Source organism: Sus scrofa, chromosome 12 (genome assembly GCF_054392235.1).
Source record: "Sus scrofa isolate SSC_HxYL_T2T_F1_AM1 chromosome 12, Sscrofa_HxYL_maternal_Yorkshire_Landrace_v2.0, whole genome shotgun sequence".
Lineage (NCBI taxonomy): Eukaryota > Metazoa > Chordata > Mammalia > Artiodactyla > Suidae > Sus > Sus scrofa.
In genome coordinates, this window is record NC_139394.1 from 6,891,669 (window position 1) to 6,916,314 (window position 24,646).

The 24,646-nt window shown below is 55.8% G+C and overlaps 2 protein-coding genes across 15 annotated transcripts in view; one reads left to right on the plus strand and one right to left on the minus strand.

Annotated features, from left to right (window-relative positions):
• Nucleotides 1-24,646, plus strand: part of LOC102158693 (CMRF35-like molecule 1) — a 437,861-nt gene that overhangs the window by 348,258 nt on the left and 64,957 nt on the right. The gene's annotated exons all lie outside the window — the stretch shown is intronic.
• TTYH2 (tweety family member 2) overlaps nt 1-24,646 on the minus strand; it is a 46,104-nt gene that overhangs the window by 11,673 nt on the left and 9,785 nt on the right. For 7 of the 14 annotated variants that reach the window (XM_084983721.1, XM_084983722.1, XM_005668638.4 and 4 more), the window contains 6 exons: nt 22,616-22,748; nt 21,935-22,107; nt 15,890-16,001; nt 9,381-9,601; nt 4,570-4,665; nt 3,976-4,048 (listed from right to left, as the gene is read on the minus strand). In XM_084983721.1, coding sequence (XP_084839847.1) covers nt 3,976-4,048; nt 4,570-4,665; nt 9,381-9,601; nt 15,890-16,001; nt 21,935-22,107; nt 22,616-22,678 — 738 coding nt within the window. In that variant the 5' untranslated portion in view covers nt 22,679-22,748. The remainder of the gene's footprint in view (nt 1-3,975; nt 4,049-4,569; nt 4,666-9,380; nt 9,602-15,889; nt 16,002-21,934; nt 22,108-22,615; nt 22,749-24,646) is intronic. The other 7 variants (XM_084983727.1, XM_084983726.1, XM_084983728.1 and 4 more) reach the window with 3 other exon arrangements.

Consider the following 24,646-nt stretch of genomic DNA (forward strand, 5'->3'; position numbering starts at 1 on the left):
CCTTCAGAAGGGGTGGCCTCAGGGGCCCAGGCTGGAGCGTCATCCATTCTTTCACTGAGCTGGAAGTATTTACTGAGTGCCCCTTAGGTGCCATGCACGAGACCCAGTCGCAAGCTGTACCGTGGCACTAGGTGTATCCAGACAGGACTGGGGACAGAAGTACCCCCCCAGATACAGAGCTTCAACAGAGCCACATCTGTGCATGCACACATGCCCTCACACACACAAAGCCACGTGCTCAGGACCCTGGGAAAAGTGCTTCGTGTGCAAATCACCAGCATACATCGCCAGGAAGTCTGGCTCATGGTTATAAATCAGAGCTGCTGCCCCTGTGGGCCCAGGCATACCCCTGCACCCATCACTGGAAAGGCAGAGAAGGGGGCGAAGCCTGAGGCGGAGGGAGGGAGGCTTGGGAAAAATCCAGAGCAAGGGCGCCATCTTGGTCTGGGCTACCCCCCCCACCAAGTTCGGGATCCAGAGAAGGACAGGAGGCCCCCGGCAGAGGCCCTGCCAGGGATATGGCCTCCCATCCAACTTCACTCCATAGGCCAGGTCTGCTGTCAGGCAGTCAGTGAGGATGCAACATCCTACCAGCAAAGACAAGGACTGTACGTGCGTGCGCACGTGTGCCTGTTCTTCGAGCTCCAGGGTTGGGGCCGGAGGGGCGGGGATGGGGGGGTGCCCTGGGCACAGCTGGAGTCACCCCGTGACCCTCCTAGAATGAAAATAAATGTGCAGAAAACTAAGGAATATTGGAGTTCCCGTCATGGCTCTGTGGTTAACGAATCTGATTGGGAACCATGAGGTTTGGGGTTCGATTCCTGGCCCCGCTCAGTGGGTTAAGAATCCGGCATTGCTGTGAGCTGTGGTGTAGGTCACAGATGCAGCTCAGATCTGGCGTTGCTGTGGCTGTGGTGTAGGCCAGCAGCTGTAGCTCTGATTCGACCCCTAGCGTGGGAACTGCCATATGTCGCAGGTCTGGCCCTAAAAAGACAAAAAAAAAAAAAAAAAAAAAAAAAAGGAAAAAGAAAACCAAGGAATATTTACCCACGGGGCCTTCCCCCCTCCCCGCCCAGGGTTAACCAACCTGTCCCGTCCTACCAACCCTCCCCTCCCACCTTTTTTTTTTTTTTTTTTGGTGTTTTTAGGGTCACACCTGCGGTTATGGAGGTTCCCAGGCTAGGGGTTGAACCGGAGCTGCAGCTGCCGGCCTAGGCCACAGGCACAGATGAGCTGAGTCTGCAACCTACACCACAGCTCACAGCAATGCCAGTTCCTTAACTCACTGAGCAGGGCTAAGGATCGAACCCGTGTCCTCATGGATACTAGTTGGGCTCTTAACCTGCTGACCCACAATGGGAGCTCCCTCAGCAACCCTTTGAGGGCTGTTCTCCTCATTCTCAGGAAACTGAGGTCTGGGAACTTCAGTAACGTTCCTGGGTGTTCCTGCCGGGGTGTGAGTGTGTGTGTGTGTGTAGGGGGAGTGCAGGCCCAGCCAGGGTGTCCCAGAGGCCACACTCCTACTTCCCCACCAGACTCAGTGAAGCGGACCTGCAGCCACCCGCTCTGCACCCGCATCCCCCCACTCCTTGGCCGATTCCCAGAGCCCTGCCTCAGTCAGTGGCGCTCCACGGTCGAGGCTGGGGGGTCCTGCCCTCCCTCCTTCCCCGAGTCCACTCCCCCCATCCCTGGGTGCTTTCTCTCCTCTGGGCCCCGCACCCACCCCTCACCTTCCGTCTTACACCCCTGACTGTAAGACAGCAGGTAGGGCTCAGCTCCTCAATTTCACCACCCTCCCCCTCGTGTTCTCAGGGGCAGTGGTCCTTCCCCAGGGAGGTCCTTTTTGGGAGACCAGGAAGGGAGCGGGTGCAGCTGCAGTGCGGCTCTCAAAAACAAAACAGCCCCCCCCACCGCCCAACAGGCTCGGCGAGCATGGGCAAGGGCCACACAAAAGCTGCCCACAATAGCCTCTGGGGGCCTGGCTCCCTCTGGCCCCCTTCCCATGAAAATGCATCAGGACCTGCAGCCCCGTCAAAGGCCCATTCAGCGCTTCACCCGCTCCCGCTTCATACAAGGGCCTGACTAATCGAATTAGGGCAATGGCCTTTTTCTCCAGTTCCCTGGCATTCGGGGCACGGGGCACTCGGCTAGGAGCTTAAACTGCCTCTGGTTTCCTAGAACACAGAAGCCTGGGGAGAGGGAGAAGTCCCTGCTGGGAGGGAGCTTTCTCCCAAAGTGCAGCCCATGGTAGCCAGCTGGAAGCCACTGCAGCTTCCAGAAGGCAGAGGCTGCCCAGGGGCAGGATGGGGCCCCGGGAGAGCGCCCCATGTGCAAGTTCCTCTGTGCTCACTTTTGTCCCCAGAGAAGAGGCTGTCGGCCAGGCAGCTGTGCGTGTGGCTCCGGCCAGCAGCCGCTCCCCCCTGGGCCACGTACAGCTCTCCCAGCTCCAGATGACATCAGGGCGCATGTGAGCATGACCCACCCCCCAATCCTGCCCTTCCCTGCACCTGGAGGGGCCCCAGTGCTTGGAACGGTAGGCTCCAGACTGTCCCCTGCTTCCTCTTGTCCAAAGTGGACATTGCATGAGGGGAAAGAGGGGGACAAAACAGGAGATGCCCACCTCCTCCGCCTTCCAGACAAGCTCTGATCAAAGCTGATCCAAGCCAAGCAGAACCAGAGTCTGTTCATTCTGGGGGCATCATGGAGGCTGAAGGGCCAAGGCCAGAGCCACCAGCCAGACCCCAAGTCACCGGGCAGGGCATGCGTTTGGATAGAGGGTTTCCACTGCGAGCCCCTCTCTTTTCTCCCCGGGTAGAAAGGGCATAATAGATGCAGGTCACATGGTTAATGTGTGGCCCTTAAGTCAGCTAGGGGTTCCCTGAAATCCCCAGGTAAATGCTGCCCCGCTCTACATCACACACGCATGCACAGCACGGCCACTGGGTTGATTCACACCAGGGTGCAACAATCTGTCTGCATGTCCTTCTTGTGCCAGCTGCGACTTCGACTTTGTCCTTAGACTTAGTTGAGAGCAGTTTTCCTGGTATCTACATCCCCAGGCACCTGCACCGCTGAGGGTCACGCAGCCCGACGTCAGCTGAATGAATGAGTGACACAGGCACACAGCTCATCTAGAGCATCAGATCTATTAAAGGCCAAATGTACCTGCATAGAAAACATCCTCCTTACACTCCTAACTGACCTTGTGTGTATTTAGGCTTTTTTCCCTCTTTTTTCTTTTTAGGGCCATTCCTGTGGCATATGCAAGGTCCCAGGCTAGGGCTCGAATCGGAGCTGTAGCCACTGGCCTACACCACAGCCGCAGCAACAATGTGGGATCCGAGCCGTACCTGCAACCTACCGCACAGCTCACGGCAACGCCGGATCCTTAACGGACCGAGAGAGGCCAGGGATGGAATGCAACCTGCGGAGCTACAACGGGAACTCCTGTCTTTGTTTTTTAACATTTTGAGGCACCACCTTCGGAAACACTGTGTTTTAAGATGGTGTGTGAACCCAAGGGCAATGAACGGGACAGGAGGCAAGCAAAATGCCAGCGTCCATGCTCCTGATGCTGGAGAAGCCAGCCCGGGAGTGCGCTTCCCAAGCCAGAGGGCTCCTCCAGCCAGAGGTTCAAGCCCTGGCCACCCCCACCAGCCCCAGGGAGATAGGACCTCGTGCCTTCCTCATCAGCAGTGGCTGGGAGCAGGCCAGCAGGGTGGGCAAGGGATCGGGCTTCAGGCGTCTTAGCTTGGCTCTGCCCCCAGATGCCTCATGATCTGGGGCAAGCCTCTTCCTTTCCCTGGGCCCCGTGTCCCCGTCTGAAGGGTGAGGGCACTGGCATGGATAAGCCAAGTGCCTTCAGTTCTGAGACTCTGGGATTCTAGGTTAGGGGCTGAGACTGGGATGCTGGACAGGACACATCAATGTGCTAGCTGGTTGGACCACCCACCACCCCCATGCCCCCCAACTCACCACTGCTGCAGCCGCATCGGCGGCCAGGGACGTCCAGCTGAGGAGCAGGGCCAGCATCCCGCAGCACAGCATCCTAGGAGAGAGGCGGCCGCCGGTGGGATCCAGGCGAAGGTTGGCAGGCGGGGATCCCGTGATGGCTGTCACCCCGCCAACCTTTAGTGCCCTTCCTTTCAGCTACCTGTCCTCCCTGACCCCCCCAGACTCTTGCAGTGGCCCTGAAGGCAGCTTCAGTCTCTGCCCTGACAGGCTGATGGCTGGGGGAAGGGTACAGACTGATGCTCAGAGCACAGGCCCCCAGGCCAGAGACACAGCGGCAGGGGTTCCCACTAAGGAGGCAGTGAGCAGCGCTAGTGCTTCAGCCCCAGGGGTCGTGGGGGACCAGGTGAAAGAAAGCCCAGTCCTTGCTTGGTGTCCAGTCAGTGGCTGCTGCCCCCCTTGGCTGGGTGCTGAGGAGGGGGCAGAAGGTGGCTTCAGGCCACTGCCCCCACCACATCCTCCTGGCCTGCTCAAACCCTCAAGTCTCGCTGATGGTGGCACCGTCACCCCACCGGCTTGGCCAGCTCTTGTCCCAGGCCCAGAGGCAGGGCTACTCACGAGGCCAGGAGGCACCTGGAGCGCTTGGCCAGTCCCAGGCAGGTGAGGAGGCAGATGACCAGGTCCAGGACGAAGAGCAGGAGGTAGGAGAGCCACCTGGGCGGAGGGGGAGGGCAGTCATGGGGAGCCCTGGACCGCTGTCCCATGCCTGCCTGACCCTTTGTGATACCAACTGCCCACAGCCAGCAGCTAAGCAGACCAGACAAGGGGCACCCCTGCCCCCGGACGGGAAGAGCCCAGCGTGCTGGGCAGACAGCTCTTTGGGGCTCTGGTGGCTGCACCCCAGCTTCTGCCTGGACGAGGGAGCCACCCTCCCCACCCCGGCTGAGTGTCTCAGCACTGTCCCCAGAACGTTCCTCAACGGGACATGTGCTACCTCCGCACCGTGTACTCTGTCTGCCAGTATCCGTGCGTGGGCAGAAGAACAAGAAAGGCGGCTGATGCAAGCCAAGAAAGGAACTTCCCCTTCTGATTACTTTGGACCAAGTTTCAACAGCCACATGTAACGAGCAGCCACAATGTGGACACTCGTCTTTTGGCTGCTTCCCAATCGGCATCTCTTTAGACCCTGGTTCCTGCGGCTTCTAGAACTCTTGCACACTGTCAGGGAGGCAAGACCTGACATTTATACCCACGGATCTAGAAAGTCCCTAAGAGGCCCGCTGCTGCTGCTGCTTCTTCTTTTTTGCTTTTTAGGGCTGTACCAGCGGCATATGGAGGTTCCCAGGCTAAGGGTTGAATCAGAGCTACAGCTGCTGGCCCATGTCACAGCCACAGCAACACCAGATCTGAGCTGCCTCTGTGACCTACACCACAGTTCACGGCAATGCTGGATCCTTAATCCACTGAGCGAGGCCAGGGATCGAACCCGAATCCTCATGGTTACGAGTCAGGTTCGTTACTGCTGAGCCACAACAGGAAGTCTGAGGCCCGCTTCTTTGATGATCCCTCAGCCCGGCCTCCCCTTCCCCACGGTCTCCCCATCAGTCCCCCAAGAGGTCTGAGATCCACCACTTTGGACATTCAGATTCATCTCAACCAGCTTTTGTGCCGGGCACCAACTTAGCATCAGGGGACACTGGATGAGTGGGCTCGTTCCCACACCATCAGGAGCTCAGGGTGGGGCAAGGGGGCTCAGGCCAGGACACCCAGGGGACTGTGAGTCTCCAGGCCTCCCAGCCCCTCACTCCTCTGGCTTTTTGGTCCCCTGGGACTGGGGTGATGGGGGAAAGGCAGTCACCTGCCAGCTGAGAGACCTTGGCAAGTGGCTGTACCACCCCTGGCTCCTTGAGCCTCAGTTTCCAAAACCACAAAGGAAGCTGGAACCCTCATCTCCCAAGGCTGGGTGAGGATTAAGCACTTGCTAGATGAAAAGGGCAAGAAAAGGCAGAGGGATTCTGGGGTCCCTGCTTCTCCAAAGCACTGGCTGCTGTGCCCAGGGCACCCGAAGTCCAAGGGTGCCATGAAGATCCCAAGCAAAGTGCCCTCCTTCCTTCCCTTCTGAACAGGTTCCCGAGGCACCCTCACAGCTCAGGGCCAGCTCCTCCCCACCCCGAGCAGCCACTCCCATCTGCCCTGTGCTGGGGCAACCATCTGAGCGGTAGGTGGACAAAGGAGGCAGGGGCCAGAGAGAAGCTTCTCCTATTTCCAACAGAGGGAGGCTTCCAATCCTGACTTGTTTCTATTTTTTCTTTTTTCGTGCCACCTGCAGCACATGGAAGTTCCCAGGCTAGGGGTCAAACCGGAGCTGAAGCCACGAGCCTACACCACAGCCACAGCCACAGTCACATGGGATCCAGGCCTTGTCTGCAACCCACACCATAGCTTGCAGCAATGCCAGATCTGCGATCCCACCAAGCAAGGCCAGGGATTGAACCCGCGTCCTCATGCACACTAGTTGAGTTTGTTACCGCTGAGTCACGGCGGGAGCTCCCGCATGACTTCTCTTGACACAAAAGCTAAATCAACGCGTGGACCTGTCCTCTCCAGTCATGGTTTTTGCATCACTAATACCATAAGGATGATGAAAAAGAGTCTGGAGTATGGGTAGGGGGTGGGGTGGAGCTGGAAGAGAGCGACCAAGAGGCTCCAAGGGGGAGGGAGTGTGCTGGAGGCCGCCTGGCAGCCTCTTTGTGAACAGAGGCTTAATGCCCAGAAAGGGGCCTAATCAAAATCCTCAACTCCTGCCTGGAGTGGGGGCAGCCACTGCAGCCTCTGGGGTTCCTGGGAATGAATCTGGGGGTGCTGGGGAAAGTGCAGCACCTACTCTCCGCTAGGACGAGGCCCCCAAGGAGCCAGGTTTCTTAGAATCAGCATCAGAGACTGAAAGAGCCTCTGGAACAGCTAGCACTAGGAGCCCATTCTACAGATCGGAAAACTGAGGCCTGTGGGAGAAGAAAGTGTCCTGGGAATTCCAGGCTCTTTCCATTGTCTCTGAGCCTTCCTGTGAGAAACAGAGCCAGCCATTAGGCACTGCACCAACCATTAGGCACCTCTCAAAATCTGGTTTCGTGTTTCAGACCTAAAGGTTTCTAGTTACCTCTCCCTCCTCTGTGTATTAGCAGGAAATCAAGTTAGGATTGCTTCTAACCAACTCTCCACGATTGTGTTTCAACGTCCTCTCTCTGCATTTACGCCTCGTGTTGTACGGGGTTCCTGGAAACAGCTCTTCGAGGCAGATGCGTTTTCCCAGAGGAGCCAGGCGAAGGCCTGGGGATGTGTTTCTAACTGAGAACTTGGCTCCCACCGTGGCGGAGGCCCTTACTCCCGCCGCTCCTCCCACATCCGGCCTCCATCCAAGTGCTGGCTTTGTTACACCCTTTGTAAGCCTCCTGGCTTTTTAACTGCCTCCAGGACTGAGCCGGGCCTTGTGTAAAAGTACTACTAAGTATTCGCTTAGCTGGATGGCTATGCTCTAGAACCATCTGGAAAGCAAAAATGGGGAGGCTGTGCAGAGGAGACCCAGCCCATAAGGCCGGTTAGATCATGAAGAATCAAATGAAGCTTTTGTTCTGCAGCAGCTCAGGCGAGGGAGGGAGGGAGCAAAGAGCAGACGAGGCGAAGGGCCAGAACATTTTGCCAACGTTCAGAAGCCACAGGTGCTAACCTTGGACTAGACCCGAACAACGGGTGGGGGTTGGGGATGTGGGTTCCAGGGGACCCCCTCGATCACCCACACTGAAATAGATACCACGCAATTGTTAGCACCCTTAACCTTTTCAAAAATAATTTCGGAGTTCCTGCCATGGCTCAGCGGATTAAAAGCCCAACTAGGATCCATGAGGATGCAGGTTCGATCCCCGACCTTGCTCAGTGGGTTAAGGAGCCGGTGTTGCTGTGGCTGCAGCTCCAATTCGACCCCTAGCCTGGGAATTTCCATGTGCTGCAACTGTGGCTGTACAAAGAAAAAAAAATCTTAAAAAATAAGCCTTCTGATATAGACAAAAGCATACATTCTCATTTCAGCATGGTCATTCTCCACCTGCCCACGTTCGCGGCTACGGCCGCTCAGGGAGACTGCAAAGGCGGGGTCAAGACGGATACCTGCTTTCCCTGACAAAGACTTTGAAGGCTCAGGCCATGAATGACTCCCACATCATGGGACTCATCAGATGCCTCTGGGGTCACAGGTCCCAGCCGGTCCTTAGAGCTGGCAGTTTCTTTTGGTCACTTGGGAGAAAGGCACTTTGGGACATAAGCCAAAAAAAAAATTGGGGAAGTTGCATCTGTCATATCTGGGAAGGCAGGGGCTGAAGCCTTGGGGTGGGGGAGGGATAAGGAGTGATGTCTGGAGCTGGGGGGCCCACCAGCTCCCCCTTGTCAGGGCCCAGCCATCTCTTACCCCAGGGAAGGGGAGGAGAGGCTTGGATGGGAGGTCTCTGGCCAGAGGCCACCAGGAGCATTTTCTCTGGATCAGTATTAGTTCAGCCCGGGGCGGGGCTTTCTCATAAAGGGGAAATGAATCCATAGTACATTGTGCAACGTTAGGGTAAAGACTCTGACCTTGGCTGAGGCTTGAAGAGGAGGCAACGAACTGGAGAGGGGGTGGGGCACCCAAAGAGCAGATACCGGCTCCCCAGCACCTCCTCCCTGCCAGGCGCCCTCCCCTGGGGGCACAAGGACCTATATGCCAGGAGTTCGTGCCACCCTTTGGTTGGGAGCCGCGCAAAGCCTCCTTTCTATGGCTCTGCCCAGCGTAAGCTTCACCAGACCCCGTGCATGGAGGGAGGCGGCTGGTCCCTGGCCAGCTGGCCTGGGTTCAATGTCTTCATCTGGGATGGGGTCTGGGTGATGGGGAGGCAGGGGAGATGTTAACAAAACCCCAAAGTTTAGATAATGCAGGTATGAGTCTACATCTCTGATACAGGGAAGGCGGGGGTGGTGCCTTGTAGCCCCCATCACTCTGGCGGGGGCATCCCTGGGCTTGCTAAGGAGTTGCCCAGTGGGGAGGTGCCGTGCAGGCAAAGAGGCCTCCATCTCCCTGACCTCCTGCATCTCTGGTGCAGGAAATCCCATCCCCAAAGCCCCAGCAGACGAGGGACCCTTAAACTACCTGTGCATCACCCAGGCCAGCCACCAAGAATGCTGGTCCCAGAGGGGCCCCTGCTGTGTGCGGAGATCTTGGCACATCCCTGCCCCTCTCTAGGGCTCAGTGCCTGCCTGGACGAGCAGGCTGTACTACGGGCCCACCCACCAGCTCTCAAGTCCTCTGATTCAGCCAATGGCTTACTATGACCTTGGGTGGCACTTTCCCTCCTGAGCCCCAAGATGCTGACTTGGATGAAGGGAGCTGGAGCAGCCGGGCCCCTCACCTGTAGTACTCCACGTAGCCAGTCTGGTCAGCCAGTTCGGTCAGCTGCATGGTGACCTCCCTCCACGCGGGCACCCCTGCCATCTGGACAAGGATACTGCCCGCCATCTGCTGTATGAACTTTAGCGTCTGGAGGTAATCACCCCGAGCGGCAAAGATCTCACTGAGCCGGGCCAGGTGCTGCTCCAGGTCCACCTTCATCCTCTGGGTGGTTCCGGACACCTGGGGGGGCGGGGCTTGTGAGTTGGAGGGGCCTTGGGTGGGCGGAAGCCTCTGCCTGACTCTGGAGAATGGCTTGGCCTTGATCACGTGCCCCAAGCCCTGAAGGCAGAGGATCCAGACAGCAAAGGATGGATGCCAGAGGCTCCCACCACCCACCTAACCCGAGGGTCCCTCCATCCAGGGGACAGGCCCGACCTGGCCTTAACCGGGCCCTGGGCTCCAACACCCAGAGCCTCACTATAAAGACAGACCCAGAAGGAGGAGCAAACAAGAGAAGCCATTTTTTTTTTTTCTTTTTGCTTTTTTAGGACGGAACCTGCTGCACGGATGTGGAAGTTCCCAGGCTAGGGGTCGAATCAGAGCTGCAGCTGCCACCTACACCACAGCCACAGCAATGCGGCATCTGGCAACACCCGATCCTTAACCCACTGAGTGAGGCCAGGGATCGAACCCACATTCTCATGGATACTAACCAGGTTTGTAACCCGCTGAGCCATACCAGGAACTCCCAGAGAAGCCATTTTTCTTCCTTGAAGATTCTCTTAAAACTTTCAACACTTTGGACGATGGATTCTCATTTAGGGTGAGGAATAAAATGTTTAAACCCAAGAGTCCCTCTGCTACCTGACCTTTGGCTCCTGCAATCGGCTTTCTCAGCATCTCACAAGAGAAAGGCTCTGTTGTCAAGCAACAGCTCACAGCCTCCTGAACATGAGCGAGGGCAGAACAATGGAACTTTGAATTAATGCAGGCAGACCCGATCCTGCCTCCCTCTGAACAGCCTGGACACGTGACAGGAGGAGGAAACTGGTGCTTTCTGTGTGTGCTCATCCCAACCCCCCTATCTCCCCTCTGTCCTGCCTGGAGTTGAGTGGACCTTGAAGCAAGCATCTTTCTTTTCTTTCTTTCTTTTTTTTTTTTTTAGGGCCATACCCGCGGCACATGGAGGTTCCCAGGCTAGGGGTTGAATCGGAGCTGCAGCTGCCGGCCTGTGCCACAGCAACGGCAACATCAGATCCGAGCTGCATCTTCGACCTACACCGAAGCTTGTGGCAACACTGGATCCTTAACCCATTGAGTGAGGCCAGGGATTGAACCTGCATCCTCATGGATAGTAGTCAAGTTCTCAACCTGCTGAGCCACAATGAGAACTCCGGAAGCATCTTTCTATTCAAAAGTGGAGCAGGAAGTAAACAGCAATTAGCTTCCAATAAAGGATTTCAGATGCTCAAAAAAAAAAAAAAAAAAAAAAAGTGGAGGGAGAAGGACAAGGGCAGTGACTGTCCTGGGCTCATAAACAAGGGCCACAGGTATTGGAAAGGTGCCTCTCAACTGCCAGGATGCAGGGTTCTGGCAGGGCCCACGGACATAGCCCGGGAACCCTAAGCCTGTCCCCCCGAAGCTTGTTCCGAGCCTGGGTATGGGCAGTGAGGGGAAGAAGGGCTGGGGTGCTTGGAAATCATCAGGCGAAAGCAACAAGCACAACCGGCTGGGAACGGGGAGTGTGTGCTGACCCTCCGGGCAGCCTTCGGCTCCCTCTGGTCTGGAAGGAAGCTAAGGAAGGCTTAGGAGTTCTGAGGCAAGGCCATCAGACACCATTCCTGGCAGCAAACGCTGTTCCCCCGCGTTAGGGGGCCTGGATGCAGCTTTGTGGCTTTTTACATCTGTGCTAGGCTGTGAGTTCCTAGTTCCAGAGAAGAGAATGGCCCCCTTTGTTTCATTTTATTTTTTCAGGGTCAGAGGTTTTTCCTTTTTCGGACTTGTTCCTGGTTCTTAGAAGCGGACTAAGGACTAAGAGACACCAGAGGGTAGGGACACTGGACACCTACAAGTAACTGCAGTGAGGAAAGCTCACCCTGGGGTGTTAGGTGGTAACTGTACAAAATCAAACACAAAGCTGCAGGACAAGAATAGCTGGAGAAAGGGAAATTGTAACAACATAACTTGTATCTTCCCTGGTTCATATGCCATCAGGAGCCGGTGCTAAAATTAGGGACCACCCCTTTCCCTATGTAAACAGCAGCTCCCTAAGCTGCTGGGAGCCTGAGTTCTCTCCATAAACCTGCTTGAGATCTCATTGCTCCTGTCTCTGCCTCCTTCCCTCGCTGTTTCTAACCCTCATAGACTTTTCAACTCTGTAAGATATGTGCTTTAGGAGCAAAACCTGTCCTACGTGATATTTTCATATTCCTATATGACACTTAAACTTGAGACCCCAGGGCTGTTAAAACTGCTCTGTAAACTTTTCCTGTAAGACGACTTTTTTCCCCTTCCATAGCTCTCAGTGTTTAACTTATTTCTTAAATCCCTCGCTGGAAAAAAAAAACCAAAAAAACAACAAAAAAAACAAAAGCCAGCAAACATCTGTTAGGTTCTCTCTTTCCTCCTGATCTCTTCCCATAGGAAACCAATTGAAACAGAAAAAAATTAAAATCGCAACGTTGACCTAGTTACACCCTCCTCTCCCCCGCTTCCCCCTTCCACCTGGTCCTTAGTGGTTCTTTGTGGGGGTACAGAGCTCCCTGCCGGGAGCCACAGACTGGGAGTGGGCTCTCTCTCTGGGGGAAGAGAAATGCTTCAAACGAGAGAGGGCCCGCTCAGGAGTGGTGCAATGGGATTGGCGGCGTTTTGGGAGCGCCAGGATGCAGGTTCCATCCCTAGCCTGGTAGCATGGTGGGTTAAAGATCTGGTGTTCCCACAGCTGCAGCTCAGGTCACAACTGTGGCTCAGATCGGATCCCTGGCTGGGGAACCCCTTATGCTGTGGGGTGGCCAAAAAAGAAAAAAAAAAAATAGAGAGAGAGAGGGTCAGTTCAGATCCCCAGGCTGGGGTGTGGGGAGTGGGGAGCCAGCAGGTGGTGGAAGCTGTTGTCCCATAGGATGGATCAGTGGTTCTCCAGCTGTGGCCCCTGGACCAGCAGCATCGGTGTAATCAGCTGGGAACTCATTATTAACATCCTTTTTTTTTTTTCTTTTTTGGCTGCTGCGTGCAGGGGCTTGATATAAGATTTCAGTTCCCAGACCTGGGATTGAACCTGGGCCACATTGGTAAAAGCGCAGAATCCTAACCACTAGGCCACCAGGGAACTCTTATTTATAACATCTTTTTTTTTTCTGGGAGGGGTGGGAGGTGGGGAACTCAGGATAAATGTAAATTCTCAGCCCTGCCCCCAGATCTATAGAATCAGAAACCCTGAGGTGGGGCCGACTCTGTTTATCAAGCCCTCCAGGGGATTCTGAGGCAAGTTCAAGCTCGGAAATCTCTGTAAGAGGAAACTCCTTAGGTTAATGAGGTTTTCTAGAAGGGCAGGGGTGAAGGCGTGGGCTGAGGGCAGGGCCCCCATCTCAGAGCCTGGAAGGGAAGGGCTCAGACCAGACCCCCGGGTTCCAGTTCTTGCTTTGAAATGTACTAGCTCCTCACCCCGGGCAAGGACCTAACCTCCCTGTGCCCAGATCTTCAGGCAAGCGCTGCCCCCAGGCCTGCTGCTGGCTCAGAGGAGAGCCAGGGGGAGCACGTGGCTCTACCCGAGGCAGCTGTGCTCCCAGGGACTGTCTGCCCAGGACCCTTGTTTAAATCCCTGAGGGGTTAGAGGCGAGCCTGGTGTCCTAGGTCACTGGTGCCCAGATGGGGAGCCTTGGATCCAGAGAAAAGACCCACCTGGAACCCCCAAATGATGCTTTCTGACCCCCCAAATCAGTGTGCAGCTGATCCAGGACCCTGCCACCCACAGAGGCACACGGCTCCTCAGGGGGGCAGGCACAAGCTGGGGCTTCTGTTCCAGGAAAGGGACACCAGGAGGGCCCGCCTCCCTCCGGCCCAGGTCTGAGTTGCCTGAGTTGTGTCCCCAGCACCCCTGGCCCCCCAGTCCAAGCCTCCTCTCTTTTTCGAGGTGGTTATAGTCATATATATGATTGTAGTAATTATTATTCTTTTTTGTCTTTTTGCCTTTTGTAGGGTTGCTCTCGCGGCATATGGAGGTTCCCAAACTAGGGACTGCACCAGAGCCACAGCAACACAGGATCCAAGCCCTGTCTTCGACCTACACAACGGCTCATGGCAATGCCGGGTCGTTAACCCACTGAGCAAGGCCAGGGATTGAACCCTCAACCTCATGGTTCCTAGTCGGATTTGTTAACCTCTGAGCCACGATGGGAACTCTGATTGTAGTAATTATAATAATGGCATCATTCTCACGCCCCCCATTTGGAGACTTGTTTGTAGACTGCCAGGCACTAACACCATTTATCTGACATTTGGCCTTCACCCCTGGGATCTGGGGAGCCCTCTAAGATCTGCTGCCTCCCCCTGGGGCCCTGGGGACTGGGAGGACTGGGTGCCCACCCTGAGGCCCAGCCAAGGATGGGCAGAGATCCATCACATGGGATCTGCCTCCTCCCGCCCTGGAGAAAGCAGCCCACACCTGCTCACGCAGCGGGGGAAGGAGGCGCCCCTCTGGACGGAAGCAGGTCACGGTCCACTGGACCATCACCAGGGCCTGAGACGCCTAGCTCACTTTTCAGAACTGGTGGAGAGGAATTCCTGTTGTGGCTTAGCACAAACGAATCTGACTAGTATCCATGAGGATGTGGGTTCGATCCCTGGCCTCGCTCAGAGGGTTGAGGATCTGGTGTTGTCATGAGCTGCAGTAGTAGGTTGCAGACTTGGCTCGGATCTGGTGCTGCTGGGGCTGTGGCGTGGGCCGGCAGCTCTGATTTGACCCTTCGCCTGGGACCCTCCATATGTTGCGAGTGTGGAGAGAGGACAAGGGGCTGGCCTCCAGGGACACCCAGAACCCCTCCTTTTGGGAACAGAGGGGCATCCAGAGTCCTGGGGTCTGCTGCAATCCTGGGGTGCTCTCAGTACTGGGGAGACTGGGGGTCTCGTTCCCAGCTCATCTCTGCTGGGAGGTAAGGACATGAACAACTTGAATTTCCCATCAGGATGGCTCTGGGACTTTCTCCTGAGGCCTCTGGGGAGACAGGTCATTTCTTACAATGGCCACAAGCCAGCTAGTGAAGGCTGTGGGGCTTCCCCAGGGAAGGGGTTGTCCTTTGGGGGCTGGCTCTTCCTCCAATGGTTCTGGTGCTGGTGGGTGGAGTCTCTGTGCCACCTGGGCAGAGGTGAGGGGGTGGTCCCCAGGTAGTGAGCTCCCCTCCAGACCAGGTGGTACCCAGGCTTCCCTGCGCTAGTCAGGCTGCCTGCCCGAGGGACTGTCCCTCTGCTCCTCCATCCCAGCGCCTCCCCCATCCCCAATAGAGCCACTCCAGCCCAGTGTCCAGACAGCTTTTGGTCTCCAGGGACAGGTCCCAGTGGACACAGGCATTGATGGATGAGCTCATCAGGAGAGCTGGGCCCCTAGTCTGCTGTATGACCCTCAGCTCCCCAGAAGGACTTTCTCAGCGGCCAGTGCCACAGAACCCGGCACCCAGCCATCCCACCCAAGCAGCAGCACTGCTGTCTCTTTAAGGGAGGGGCGGGCTGGGGGATTAAGGCCTTAGAGGCGCTTAAGGGAGAGGAGGGGCAATGAGGTCGAATCCTCCCCCAGAATCCCTTTCCAGCGGCACTAAGATGAAGCCCACATCCTGTGGCCGGGGCTGGATTTGGTGGCTGAGATTGCCTGATACAAAGGACCATTTGCTGAGGTCACCCCTCTGCTGGGGACCTGGCCCAGAGGAAACTGGGAACAGGGTGGAGGGCCTGAGAAATCAGCCAGAAAGACCTGGTGCTCCTGGAGAAACTGACAAGCACTTGGGACCAAGGTCTGCCTTTGAGAAAACCCCGAATCCCTGCCCTCAAGGCTCAGCAAAAGAGCTCTTCCTTTTGCTAAAAATCCCGCATCTCCCCTGGCCAGCCTGGCACATCCTTTACCTCGTGCCCCTCCCCGCTTGAGTCACGGCGCCTGGAAATCAGAGCCCGGAGGACACCTTACTGGGTTTTGGGCGCTTCACTTGTTTTTGAAGTTTCCCCCGCTTGACGTCTCTTGGACCCCACCCACAATCTCTACACGCAGAGCTGAAAGGGGACCCAGGAAACACTGTGGGGCTCTCCTTCCACATTTGGGGGCCCCTGAGACAAAGGGCACTGTGCTCAGATCCCATGGCTGCCCCACCCCCCCAGGACCCATTCCTGCCACCCCTCCTGTTTGCTCCTGGCAGAACCAATCACAGCCCCAAGGGGCATGTGCAGCCCCTTGGAGCTGGGCTGGCTGGGATGTGACTGGAGCCCTTGTTCTGACCACACTGACCTCACGGGCAGCTCCCAGTCGGGCCCGGCTGCCCAGAACCTTACCAGCTCATCGATCCCAGAGAAGGTGCTGTTGGCGTTGTCCAAGGAGTAGATCAGCTGGTACACCCCATCATTGGTCTCGCTGTTTCCGTAGAAACCAACGCCTACCGCAGCACTATGGGCAAAGATCCCAAAGTTAGAGGTGACACCCAGAGGAGATTTTTTTTTTTTTTTGGCTGCGTGCCCATGGCAGGTGGAAGTTCCTGGGCCAGGGATTCAAACCCATGCCACAGCAGCAACCTGAGCTGCTGAAGCGACAAATGTCGAATCCTTAATCTGCTATGCCACAAGGGAACTCTGAACTTTCGAAAAATATACTATTTTTTTAGCACCTTTTTTTTGGGGGGGTCTATTTTTGCTATTTCTTGGGCCGCTCCCATGGCATATGGAGGTTCCCAGGCTAGGGGTCGAATCGGAGCTGCAGCCACCGGCCTACGCCAGAGCCACAGCAACGCTGGATCCGAACCATGTCTGCAACCTACACCACAGCTCACGGCAACGCCGGATCGTTAACCCACTGAGCAAGGGCAGGGACCGAACCCGCAACCTCATGGTTCCTAGTCGGATTCGTTAACCACTGTGCCACGACGGGAACTCCTTTAGCACCTTTTTAACTTCACAACAAAACTGAATGGAGAGCACAGCAATTTTCCAGATCCCCATGGCCCCGTGCACACACAGAGAGGTGGATGATGCCACGTGTCCACCGTTAGAGCATCACACAAAGTGGCTTCACTGCCCTTAAAACCCCCTGTACTCTGCCTACTCATTCCTCACCACCCCCCACCCCTGCAACTGCTGATCTTTTGACTGTCCCCATAGCTTTGCCTTTTCCAGAATGTCCCATGGCTGGAAACATACAGTGTGTAACCTTTTCAGATAGACTTCTTTTGCTCAGTAATATGCATTGAAGATTCCTCCAAGTCTTTCCACGGCTTGACAGCTCTCTCTTTTTTAAAAGCGCTGAGTAATATTCCAATGTTTGGATGGACTACAATTTATCCATTCACCTACTGAAAGGCATCTTGGTGGCTTCTAGGTTTTGGCAATAATGATGAAAGCAGCTATAAACGTCCATTAGAGTGGGTTTTTAACTCTAGCTGAGTCAATTCTCTCCTGGGGGTTGGCGAGAGGGGATGATGGTTAAAGTCTGGCAGGTGGGCTGGTGGCGGAAGGGGTGACGGTTCCGGGCCAGCTGTCCCCGGCCTGGCTAACTAGTTCTACAGTATATTTCATTTAGCCAACAGGAAACGCCTCCTGTCTTCTAGTCCCAGGGCTCTGAAGGGTGGAAGAGTGCTGGCTGGGCCCTAGGGATTTTGATGTCATAGGTCTTGGGGGGAGCTCAGGAAACTTTACTAGCTCCCCAGGTGACTCTGACACACGTGGGCTTGGGGACCGCTGAGGCCGTGTGAAACCACGGTTGGCTCTTCCCAACCCTCCAAGGTTTGGGGACCCCGCCTCCATTCTCCACCCTTTCCCTACTTCCCCACGCCCCGCCCCCCACGAGGCACCTGTCCTACTGAAAAGTTCTGGTTTGTAGAAAGTCTCTTATGTTGAGCTAAAGCCCACCTCTTTAAACCATGTACCCACTGGTTCCTGGTTGTCCTCTGGGCCAGCCTGGAATAGGCTACCAGTTCTGCAAGACACTCCATCACACATCTGATGCGGGCCCCGTGTCACCCTTTCTTTGCTCTCCAAGTCACACGCGCCCTCCAGACCCTGGTCTATAGCATCCTCTAGGTTCAACTCTCTCTTATTGGTCAATGTCACCCTTAAACATGGCCTCTGAGTGAAGCACCCAAGCCCAGGTGGTCCCTCCAGCTCTGAGCACGGTGTGCTGGCAGTGGCGACGGTGGTGGTGGGCTCCTTTCCTGCCACTGACCCTGTTGTCCACAAACACCCCTGGACGGCTCCCTGGGAAATGATGCTAAGCCCAGGCATTCCTCCTCCTGGTGCCATATTGATTTTTGTTTTGTTTTAACCAAAAGCAGAGCGTGCAATTTATTCCTGTGAAATTTCATCTAGTTGGTTTTACTCCAACATTCCAGCCTGAACAAATCATCTCAAATCTTGCCTCTGTCATTGATCCCATTTTATCCGACTCACCCCATTGGGGGGTCCTCTCAAGATTCATTAAACAGCCTCCCTGCGTTTGACTTTGGGGGAAAGATGGAGGCACACGCGCATACATTTCTTTCTTTAAACAGGACAGGACCTGGGATGGAATCCCCCGTGAGACTGTTATAGAAACCTCCTTCCAGGAGTTCCCACTGTGGCTCCTCAGGTTAAGAACCCGACTAGTACCCAAGAGGATGTGGGGTCGATCCCTGGCCCCTCTCGGTGGGGTAAAGATCTGGTGTTGCCTCAGCTGTGGTGTAGGTCGAAGATGCAGCTCTCATCTGGCATTGCTGTGGCTGGGGTGTAGGCTGGCAGCTGCAGCTCCAGTTTGACCCTAGTCTGGGAACTTCCGTATCCTCAGGTGCAGCCCTAAAAAGACAAAAAGAAAGAAAGAACAGAAACCTCCTTCCAGGGTGCCCTTGACGCTAATTCAGTGTTTCTCAGGAAGTGGTCCATGGACCAGAGGCAGAATCGCCTGGAGTACCTGTTACAAGCGCAGGTAAGGGTGGAGGGTATCCATGCTGCATCCGGTGTTAGCAGCGTGGTCGGAGAATGTGCATTTTTTTTTTTTTTCCTGTTTGGTCTTTTTAGGGCCGCACCTGCAGCATATGGAGATCCCCACGCTGGAGGTCAAATTGGAGCTGTAGCCGCCAGCCTACATCACAGCCACAGCAACGCCATAGCTGAGCTGCGTCTATGACCTACACCATAGCTCACGGCAATGCTGGATCCTTAACCTACTGAGCAAGGCCAGGGACTGAACCTTCGTCTTCATGGATCCTAGTCAGATTTGTTTCCAATGAGCCACGGAGGGAACTCAGAGAATGTGCATTTTGAAACAGGGCTCCTACCAGCTTCATCTCTCTCTCTCTCTCTCTCTCTCTCTCTCTCTCTCTCTCACACACACACACACACACACACACACACACACACACACACACACACGCTGCCCACAGTCTGGTGAACCAATGTGTAAATCAGTAGTCTTTGCATCCAGCCAGGATTGTCCGACCAACTTTGAATCCCCCGTGCAATCTGTCTAACTCGACAGCATCCCCAAGGAGACTGCGAGGATCTGGATCAGATGCACAGTTGAAACATTTATACATTAAATGTATTGTACGTCTGCGAGCTTCTATTTAGTAACTTCATTTATCTTTTAAATCTTAGTATGTCCCAAAAAACACCCTCCGCTTGCTCCGTGTGTTCCTTCCTTTCTCTGCTAGTCATCCGTCTCAGGATCTGGTGTTTTCTGGGAACTGGGCATCAAGCCACTGCTCTTCCACCCTTTAGGTCCTCCTTTCCCTGTTCTCGTCTCTCTCTCTTTTTTTTGGCCACACCCACGGCATTCGGAAGTTCCCAGGCCAGGGACTGAACCTGCGCGTTTCAGCAGTGACAACGCTGGATCTTTAACCCACTGAGCCACCGGGGAGCCCCCTCCCTTTCCCTGTTTTCATCAAGGGAGGATTCCAGTTTTGTGTCTTCTCCCAGGCTGTGGAGTTACCGGAGATGTTGGCTCAGGAGCGGCTGTGCCTCACACGAGGTCCGGTCTTCTAAGGCGAGCCTGTGGTTCTGCTCTCTCTCTGGTGTGACAACACCATTATCTTTCCCAGATGTAAAATCACCATCCCCCCCCCACAGAGAGAAGCCTGGGGGAGCTCCCCCCTTATCCCTTTCGCCTTCTGGGGAAACCCTTGTTCATACTTTCTTCTTACGATTGACTCTTCCCTCTTCTCCGCGATCCTTGCTCTCTAAGAGTTCAGCCACACCTCGCCCTCCTAATCCCCCAACCTCACCTCATACCCATCTCCTTCCTGCTTCCGACTCCCTTCCCTGCCTCTCTCCCCCACCTCACGCCGACCTGAGCCCAACTCCAGAGAAGGTAACTGCTCACCTCCATCCATGGCACTTACAGCTGATCCCTCGCCCTGCAGCACCCCCACCCCAGCCCCCTCAGCAGCCTCCGCTGCTCCAGCCATGCTGGCTTCTTTCAGCGCCTTAAATCTTTACGCCAACCCCCACCCCCAACCACAGGGCCTTTGCACATACTCCGCCTCCCTCTGCCTGCAAGTATTTCCCGATAGCCTGCCCCCACCTTTGTCCAGTTCACGCCTCCTCACCCAGGAACTCCCCTCTTGGGCCATCCAACTCCATGCCTGTGCTATTCCTCCCAACCAACCCCTTAATTTGTTATCACTCAAATCAAACAAACCTACGAGTCCCTGCCTCTCCCAACAGACCAAGAGCTACAAGAAGGCAGAGTTGGTGGCTGTTTTTCTCAACGCTGGCTCCCCTCCTGCCTGGCACATATAACTTGGAGAAATTTGGAAGAATGAACCATGCCACAAACATTCCTCTCTCTTTTTTCACCCCCTGAAGCGGCAGTAATGATTACTTATTGAATTGACCCTCCAAAGTCATTCTTACTGTTCCAAAGTATTCTTCTGTCATTTGCAGTAATTTTTCTTTCTTTCTTCTTCTTCTTCTTTTTTTTTTTTTTTTTTTTTGCTTTTTAGGGTTGCACCTGTGGCATATGGAGGTTTCCAGGCTAGGGGTCGAATCGGAGCTACAGCTGCCGGCCTATACCACAGCCACAGCAATGCCAGATCAGAGCCGTGTCTGTGACCTACACCACAGCTCACGGCAACGCCAGAGCCTTAACCCACTGAGCAAGGCCAGGGATCAAACCAACATCCTCATGGCATACACCACACTATGTTGGGGTCTTAATCCACTGAGCCACAACAAGAACTCTGCTGGTTTCTTCAGCTACCTCCGTCCTGCCTCTCCCCGCGCCCTGCGTACCCCACTCTTAGGAGGAGGAGGGGCTTCGCAGGAGGCCCCTCTCTGCTGGAAGTCATATTTATCTTTGAACTTGTGACTGAGGCTGGAACTCTCGCCTTAAAGCTTATGACTTAAGCCCTGGCTGTGTGTCTCCCCCAGCCCTGGGCCCCATCCATGGGCCGGGTGCTCTGTCACCCCTGCAATGCTGCTTTGGGTTCTCACCTATCTTTTGGCTTAGATGCTCCCGACACTGCAGACAGGACGGGACCGCGACATGGAGAAGAAGGATGAGGGAGGAGGTGAGCTGCCCGGGAGGAGCCCCCACGGTGTCCTCCCTCCCAGCCTCTCTGGGTCCCGTCTACTTCCCATCCTGCTGCCAAGACGGTGGGGTGACTCCTGATGTGAGCTCTTGGATGCAACAGACAATGAGCATTGAGGGCCTGCACCCCCATGCATGACCACCCCCAGGAGCCCTGCAGCTGGAGGACCTGAGGTTTTTGGAAAAACCTCTGTAGATGCGAAATCGAGAAAAATACAGCTCGTGAAAACAAGGCCAGCGCGTGTATGGACACTGCCTGGGCAGCATGGCGCTGTCACCAAGTCAGACATCCTCACTTTGCCATCCAAAGCAAAGAAGACCCGGCTGATGGCACTAAGAGCTTTGGATCTTGTGAGAAGATGGGGGAGCAGGACTTTGATCACAGACGCAGGGCAGCAGCTGCGGGGCAGGGACAAGGACACAGACACAGAGAACAGAGATGTCGTCTGTTTGGGATAAACTGCTCAGGAGCCCCCCGGACAGGCCCACATGGGGGTAGGGGCTGGGGATGCTTGAGAACCTCCATCTCCATCCAAGACATCTGATTCCTGTTGCTTGTTGCTAAAAGGGGCAGCATTTATCCTGGAAACAGGCTCTCCCATTGAGGTGCCCAGAGCCCAGGCAGAAGAACGTGGCCAGACAGCTGATAAGACACTTGGGGCTTGTTGGGGGGCGGAGGTGGGGCATCCTGTCAGGGGACAGACTATGGCAGGACCTAGATGATCCGGCCCACACTTCATCCGCTCTGTCTGCCTCTTACCATCACACTGAGACTCCGCCTCCCGCCTGAGCCACACATGCTGGGGCCAGCGCAGAGGGACACTCACCAGCAGATGAGCCCGGCCACCACGGCCGTCCAGGTGACACAGCAGGAATTGCGCCTCTTGGTCTGCACCGCATCGTTCTGCCTGCAGCAGCACGCGCAGACCAGGTACGCCGCGAGGAAGATGAGGTTCAGGCCCAGGCAGACGGCGGCCACCAGCCCCAGGAACAGCAGCGACTGAGAAGGGAGAGGCCTGGGTCAGCACCTGGTCCCACGGGGGATGGGGGGTGGGTTGGGACGTGCCCTGCCCTCGGGTCTGAGCACCTGCGGGGCTGTGGAGCAGGAACCTGGACCGAGCTGTACGGCTGACGTCCATCCTCCCAGGATGGACGCTCCTGCTCTGTACGCAGGGCGCCCGACACTCAGGCTGGGTGGGGAGTCGGGGAGATGGAGCTTAGGTGCAGGTGGGGGCAGAGGACAAGAGCCAAGTGGAGGCAAGAGGAGCAGCTCAAGGCCGGCCCCCAGGTCCAGGGCTTGCACACCTGGATGAAGGTAGGGGCCAGGCTCTGGATGCTCTGAGCCGCTCAAGAGACAAGGCAGGAATCGTCAACTGACAGTGAGGTCTGTGGGGGATGCTCTGAATGACTGAGAGAGACGAGGAGAGGGACATCCATGGGATCCGGGCATCCAAGACCTTCTGGAGGATACGGGGCTTGGGAAGGATGTCTGAGAAGCTGAGTGGTACCTGGGTCAGGAAGGGATGGAGAATCTGCTTCCTCCGAGCCTTGTTCTGGGTGTTGGGGTCCATCCCCAGCAAGAGGCCAATTCTGCGCTGGGGGAGTAGGGAGGTGCACCTGGGGAGTTTCTTTCACCACATCCTGAAAGGGACAGCGACCCCCGGATGCCAATGGTGCCACCAAAGCCCAGAATTCTGAGGGGGAGGAGGTGCCATTTTGGGCTCTCCTCAGGTCCAGCAAAGGGAGCTGCTGTCTGTCAGGAGGCTTGGAACCCCACCCCCACCCCCACCCCGCAACCCCCAGCCCTCCAATCTCTTGACTCAGCCAGATGGATACCAGATGGCACCAGGACTGATGGCCACCAGCCAGGGCTGGACCTGGCGCTATGTCAGGCTTCTGCCTCCCATGTGTCCCCGAGGTGTTCCCAGCCCAGAACCCCCAGGGCTCCAGTCTGAGCTATCTGGGGGGGAGTGATCGGTCTGCTGGTGATCAGCAGAGGAGGGGAGACGCCGGGACCCTTCCAGTCTAAGGGGCAGAAAAGACTCGTGCAGAAGCAGGCACACACCAGCGACAACCCTGAACACAGAGACTGGGGGCTCCTGTCCTGAGCCCGGGGTCATGGGGGGACGGGGCAGAGCCTCACAGGGGGTCGGGCACCTGCTGGGCATGTGAGGGCTCCAGGTGGCCTTCCTATCCCTGAGCTGCGTGGACAGATGGCCAAAGTGGTGGGGAAGAGGACAGAAGAGATGGCTCATTTGGGAAGGGGACAGGTGGATGTGACTTTGTGTGGCTTTCACCTCCACTTGGGACAAATGTGTCACATGTGCTGCCAGGTACTCCCCCTTAACGCATTCCCTCCCCTTCTACCACCGCCAGCCCACCCAGCAGCATGGATGGTAAGCCCTCCTCTTCCAGGCAGCTGGGAAGGCCCAGCAGACCCGGACACGGACACGTCCCCCTGTGGAAGTCCTCCTGGGGTGGCAGGGGCAGGGCTCCCGGGCCTGCATCAGTAGGTCTGCTCCGTGGGCTGAGCCAGGAGGCCCCACCCTGGTGAAACAGTGGAATGGAGCTGCTAGCTCCCAGCCCACGACCCTCATGGGCGCCCCCGTAGCCCCAGGCCAAGGATGGAATGGGGTTTAGTGCCTTGCTATTCGAAGTGAAATTCACCCACCCTGCAGCGGGGTATTGACATCTTCTGGAATCAGAATGCACCACCTCAAGCCCCACCCTGGATCCAGTGAATCGGAATTGAGGATCCCAGAAGATCTGTATGCCATTCAAGTCTGGGAAGCACTGATTACCGTCAATGGACTCTCTCAATCTCTTTCTAGTAGCTTAACCTTTTTTTTTTTTTTTTTTTTTTTTGTCTTTTTAGGGCCGCACCTGTGGCACATGGAGGTTCCCAGGCCAGGGGTCCAATCAGAGCTATAGCTGCCGGCCCATGCCAGAGCCACAGCAACGCCAGATCCGAGCCACATCTGTGACCCAAACCACAGCTCACGGCAATGCCAGATCCTTAACCTACTGGGCGAGGCCAGGGATCAAACCTACAACCTCATGGTTCCTAGTCGGATTCGTTAACCACTGCGCCACGATGGGCACTCCAGCTTAACCTTTTCTTCAAACAGATTTGCTTAGCAGAGTCTCCTCTGACTGAGGAGTGGAGGTCAATGCCAGGTTTTGCTTTGACCACCCCCTTGCAGTCCCGAGGTCCCTCTGCTAAAGCCCAGGATCCCCTGCACAAGTTGCAGACCACTGTACATACTGCGTGAGCCAGCAATCCTACCCCTCAATATTTGCCTGGCAGAGAGGAGGGCTCGTGTTCCCCACAGACACAGGCATGAATGTTCACAGCAGCCTAACACTTCGGTAATAGCCAAACACTGGAAACAACCCAAATGCCCCCCCGACAAGAGAGGCGATACCTAACACCCTATACAGAAAATGGAATACTATGCAGCCATGAAAAGCAAACTTAAGCCACAGTTGGGGTTATGGGTGAACCTCATAGACAGGATGTGGGAGGAAGGAAGGCAGAC